This window comes from Aulostomus chinensis, chromosome 22 (genome assembly GCF_037954235.1).
Source record: "Aulostomus chinensis isolate RoL2024-O1b breed Wild chromosome 22, RoL_Achi_v1.0, whole genome shotgun sequence".
NCBI lineage: Eukaryota > Metazoa > Chordata > Actinopteri > Syngnathiformes > Aulostomidae > Aulostomus > Aulostomus chinensis.
In genome coordinates this window covers 484,242-490,000 of record NC_141341.1, presented here as the reverse complement: position 1 = coordinate 490,000, position 5,759 = coordinate 484,242, and the positions used below count along the sequence as shown (strand labels likewise).

Sequence of the window (5,759 nt, the reverse complement as noted above, 5' to 3'; positions counted from 1 at the left end):
CACACACACACACACACACACACACACACACACAGTCTGGGCCTGTCTGCAGAGGACCAGACTCTCACCACGGCAGCAGCAGCGGCGTCGGGTGGTCCTGAACAGAGGGATGATTGAAGCATAGCTTTAGTCTGTGAGGCTCGCCCTGAGATGCAGTTTCTGTTTGAATGAAGCCTAAAGTTTGTGGTGGTGGTGGTTCCACCTCCCCGTGGAGCAGAGAGCGCTTCCTAGTGCTACATGCTAAAGCTAGAATGAACGGGGCTGCCAGGGCCGCTAATGTTGGCTGGTTTAAAGCAGCCTTCTATTAATCTAGCATGTTATGAATAAAACCCTGTCCATTTGTGGACGGGGGGCAGGTGGAGTGCTTTGACCCGTGTTTGTGGGACTGGGAAACACGGGAGTCCTCAGACCTGCTGCTGTTCCCTGTCTAAGCAACACACCTGGAAGCTTTAACCAATAACAGCAGCTGAAGCCAACATGGAGGACATGAGGTCGTTCACATGGAAGTCAAGTGTGCTTTTATTTAGTTTATCCTGTTTTATTGTGATACAATACTCCTATTGTGGGCCAGTGTGTTGTCTGCTTCTGCAACAAAATAATAAAAGTAAAAGGTAGAGAGAGAAAAAGAGGGGAAACTCCCCTTTGAAGGTGGATCAGTTCAGTGCTTCATTCTAACACTGGAGTGGCCTCTTCAGCACACACATCTTTATTGAGAGGATCTTTGATATTTGACTGAAACCTTTGAGTTTTCATCGACTAAAACTATCAAGGATAGAAATGACGAACATGTGACTAGAACTAAGAAGCATTTAGTCCAAAGACTGAGACTAAAACTAAAATGCCTGCTAAAAACAACACTGCAAGTGTCCATGTTCTTAACTGCAGGTGAACAAGATGCTGACAGTCTCTCTCTCATCCAGGTTACCTGTCATGCTGCCGTTTCCTTAGCGACACTGAGATCCTCACTGCCTCCGGTGACACCACCTGGTGAGTCACAGCTGCTGGAGGCAAATTCACGGAATGTCAGAGCCAAATACAGGGGGGCAAAAACGTTTTTAAGTCGGCCACCAACTGTTCGAGTTGTACCACTTAAAAAGATGGGAGGCCTGTAACTTCCATCATAGGAACTCTTCAACTGGGAGAGACAGAATGGGGGGGGGGGGGGGGGGGGTCCAGGAAATCACATGGTAGGATTTTAATGAATTAATTGTTAGATTCCTGGGTAAAAAAAGTATCTCCTACAAACAAGCAAGATTTCTGGACTTCTTCTTCAAGAGGCTCCTCTGTCCTCCACTCGTTACCTGTATTAATGGCACCTGTTAGAACTCGTTATCAGTATAAAAGTCACCTGTCCACACCCTCCAACAGTCCCACTCCAAACTCCACTATGGCCAAGACCAAAGAGCTGTCAAAGGACACCAGAATCAAACTTGTAGCCCTGCACCAGGCTGGGAAGCCTGAATCTGCAGTAGGTCAGCAGCTTGGTGTGAAGAAACCAACGGTGGGAGCAATTATTGGAACATGGAGGCCATACAAGACCACCGATGACCTCCCTCCATCTGGAGCTCCACACAAGATCTCACCCCGCGGGGTCAAAATGATCACAAGAATGGGGAGCAGAAATCCCAGAACCACACGGGGGACCTAGTGAAGGACCTGCAGAGAGCTGGGACCAAAGTAACCAAGGCTATCCTCAGTAACACACGACACCACCAGGGACTCAAACCTGCAGGGCCAGACGTGTCCCCCTACTGAAGCCAGTACAGGTCCAGGCCCGACTGAAGTTTGCTAGAGAGGAGGCAATGGAGTGGCTTCCAAAGACGCACTTCAAGGTCCTGGAGTGGCCCAGCCAGTCTCCAGACCTCAACCCCATAGAAAATCTTTGGAGGAGGTGAAAGTCCGTGTTGCCCAGCGACAGCCCCACAACATCCCTGCTCTGGAGGAGATCTGCATGGAGGAACGGGCCAAAATACCAGCAACAGGGGGTGAAGACTGAGAAAAGACGTCTGACCTCTGTCATTGCCAACAAAGGGGAATAACAAAGTACTGAGATGAACTTTGTTATTGACCAAATACTTATTTTACCCAGGAATTTACCAATTAATTCATTAAAAATCCTACAATGTGACTTCCTGGACCCCCCCCCCCCCCCATTCTGTCTCTCCTAGTTGAAGTTTTCCTACATGGAAGTTACAGGCCTCCCATCTTTTAAGTGGGAGAACCTGAACAGTTGGTGGCTGATGGAATACTTTTTTGCCCCCCTGTAATTCACAGGGGCACTGAGAACATGTGACCTCTTAACATGATGTCATCATGTAGTATGTTAAACTACATGATGACATCATGCATCAGATACTTTGTTTCACAGAACGAGCTGGGACATTGCCATGGAAACTAACTGAAAAGGGCTGACGCTTCATAAACTACTCCTCAGGTGACTGGACGAAGCATCTGTCGATCAGCGTCTCTCACACTGATGTCAGCCAATCTGAACGCTAACCCTGCGTAGCAGCTGAGGCCAGCCAGTTAAAACATGGTTTCCCATGGCGGCGAGTCTTCTTTGACGTTTAGGTTCCTCTCTGAGTTCTGTTGTCACTGATACGCTGCGCTCACCTCTTCGTTGTTGGTCACCACACCTAAACCACAGATTCCTCACAGGATGCTGAGCCCGCTGTGCCACACAGTAACCATGGTAACCATGGTGGCTTCTGTGCTGGACTCAGACACGTTAAACCATGAAGAGCTTTTAGCTTTGGAATATTGCAATTTTTTACTTTACTGTGGCTTTGGAACATTTTAAAAACTTTTCATCATTACTCAGAAATCGTTTCACGTTCTTTGTCATCTAAGAAAATATGGCATGAAGCCGTGTTTCATTCATCATACAAAAGAGTCAGTCACAAGCTAAATGTCGGTTCCCAGGTGTGGGTGTGGCCTTATGGGTAACGCTGTGACTAAATGCTCGTTTCATGGAAACATGACTCATCTTGCCCCCCAGCTGTCTGTGGGACTTGGAGACTGGCAAGCAGAAGGTGATCTTCACCAACCACATTGGAGACTGCATGTCTCTGGCTCTGTCCCCCGACATGAACACCTTCATCTCTGGAGCCTGCGACTCTCTGGCCAAGCTGTGGGATGTCAGGGAAGGGACCTGCAAGCAGACCTTCAGCGGGCACACCAGCGACATCAACGCCATCGCTGTGAGGCTCCGCCCTGCATCACAACACACACGGACACAACTGCACAACAGCCAATGATTCCTACAGATCCGCTAACGAAGCTTCAAGACGAAGCTCCAAAGGAAGAGTCGAGCACCTCTGACTCTGCCTCCTGTACATAAATTACATTATAGCTCCACACTCAAGTTAGCATGGAGTAGTAGACGTCTACTTCCTGTTAGCTCCCTCCACGGAGCATGCTCAGTGCAGATCTATCTGGTGTGTAGAGTGAGAGATTTACTTGAGCATGTGTCGAGGGCTTTAATGTAGGAGATGTTCATTCATATGAAAGACAGAAAAAAAATTCAAACGGAATTTAAATGATTGTATATGATGGGCAGAAGGGGCGGGGCTTACACACAGGTATTTCAGTGCAGAGCTTACTGGTGTGCTGCTCTCACTCACCTTTCCCTGTCTCCTCACCTCAGTTTTTCCACAGTGGGAACGTCATCATCACAGGCTCCGACGACTGCTCCTGCAAGATGTACGACCTGCGCTCGGACCAGGAGGTGAACAACTACCAGGACACCAGCCTGAACGCCGGGGTCACATCTCTGGCTCTCTCCAACTCAGGCCGTCTCATCTTTGCCGGCTACGATGACTTCAACTGCCACATCTGGGACTCACTGAAGGGAGAGAAAGTTGGTGAGTGTGGTGGTGTGAAAACAAAGGACAGGAAGACCCTCCTTCATCCTGACTGTCACAGTGTAGCTGCTCCAGTCGGTGGTATTGATCATTGACTTTCCACTCCCACGACTCCTGAGGATCGACCCGGTTCACATCTAATTCCTCGAACTAATTTGTGCACAAAAATATTTCATTTCTGTCAGGAGATGGCAGTATAGGCACAGATACAGCAAAGAGTAGAAGAGTCAACTAGGCCACGAACTGCTATCACCCAGCCAGGCTGCATGCTGTCGGAGAGGAAGACAGTGATCCAGAAAAGTTGCTGCGTCAGCAAGGTTTTGGGTTTCAGTCGTCAGGTTTTTCTAAGTTGCCATCAAACTTTTCTAATGTTTTACAAAATAAAAGCATCACAGTTGAGCAGGCGGCCATTGCTCATCACTGCCAGCCACCGCAAGCAGGAGCTGGTCACAAGAGATCTCTTCGCCTCATACTCATACACGAGAGGTAGATAGCAACTTGCTGAAAGTTTGCTGCCCCCCACTGGTTTGGAGTGTGGAGCCTTCAGCGCAAGCTTATTCAGGCTGAGGTCTCTAAAGTGATACTTCACCCAAAAGTGTATTTTGTCTTTCAAGTACTCAAGAATAGGAGTATTCAGTGCTTTACTTCTTTCAGACTCTAGAATACAGAAAGAGCCAGCCAGGTATGATGAGCTTGAAGCCACACTACGGCTCGTCAGGTTCGTCACTCATTCACAGAAGCAGAGGTGTTCAAGTGAGTGAGAGTTGGTGGACCCCTGATCCCTCGTCTGGGCTAAGAAGAGCTGGATGACACTGGACGACCTGGACGGTTACTACACAAACGTTTTTGACAGTTTAGCTGCTGTTCTACTTGTATTTGTGAATACTTGAAAGAAAAAGTACTCTACTTGGGTAAAGAATCACTTCATCGAGGTTCTTGTTCATTTTCTTGGATTCTGGTTCTCATGGTTTGTCATTGTCTTGCTCTTCCAGGCGTTCTGTCTGGACATGACAACAGGGTGAGCTGCACTGGAGTCCCCGACGACGGCATGGGCGTCTGCACAGGGTCCTGGGACAGCTTCCTGAAACTCTGGAACTGAAGTTTCCTGGTGGATAAAGCACCAGAGGAGGGAGTGGAGAAGGAAGGGGGGTGAGGGGGGTGAGGTTGGCGGTGAAAAAAACTCTTCATCTCTCCCTCTTTCCTTCCTGGTTTATCTATGCAAATATGGGAGGTTGTGAATGAGACCCGTTGATTCATGCATCAGGAGACGGGTGTGCTGCCTCCCGCTGAATGTACCAGAGAGTTTTACTGTTGTTGAGACAAGAATTAAAAAATACAAAAAAAATAGCACATATACGAAATGAGCACAAATAAGCTCTTATTATAATTGTCAACTAAACACACGTAGATTTTTGACAAAAAAAGAACGTGACTATTGACAGTCAGATTACGACTGTAGGGTGACAGACTTATTTTTCTTATCTGAGAGCTTTGACTGCACTGATGTAGAAGGCAGATGGATATATATGTACATTTATTTGTATTTTATAGTTTAACCCATTAGGATGGAGAGTTGATGTACAGCTTCTTCTTTTGCTCCTTTTTCTTTTTTTTTGTCTGCACATGTAATTGTACCAGAGGAAGAGTATAGCCGCCATCTTAGGTCCCTGCTTACAACCAGCAAACTCTGACCTGACATGGCTGCCGTCTGTTTCCCCTTTGCATGCTACAAATCCAGTGATAAACCGAGACCAAGAGGGTTCAAAGGTCAAGCCAGGACTGGCGGTCTGACCTGTAAACTTCCCTGTGTCCAGCTACACTTGTGCAGTTCCTCTGTAAAAAGACAAAATGTTTGTTGAAAATCTTTCTAATAAACATAGAATTCTGCATTAACAC

General features: G+C 47.3%; 1 protein-coding gene across 1 annotated transcript in view; it reads left to right on the top strand.

Moving 5' to 3' along the window:
* The window catches only part of gnb3b (guanine nucleotide binding protein (G protein), beta polypeptide 3b), an 11,933-nt gene extending 6,174 nt beyond the window's left edge, over positions 1 to 5,759 (top strand). Inside the window, exons 6-9 of the mRNA XM_086192636.1 lie at positions 921 to 987; positions 2,999 to 3,200; positions 3,647 to 3,863; positions 4,856 to 5,759. Of these exons, the coding sequence (XP_086048762.1) occupies positions 921 to 987; positions 2,999 to 3,200; positions 3,647 to 3,863; positions 4,856 to 4,962 (593 nt within the window). The 3' untranslated portion in view covers positions 4,963 to 5,759. The remainder of the gene's footprint in view (positions 1 to 920; positions 988 to 2,998; positions 3,201 to 3,646; positions 3,864 to 4,855) is intronic.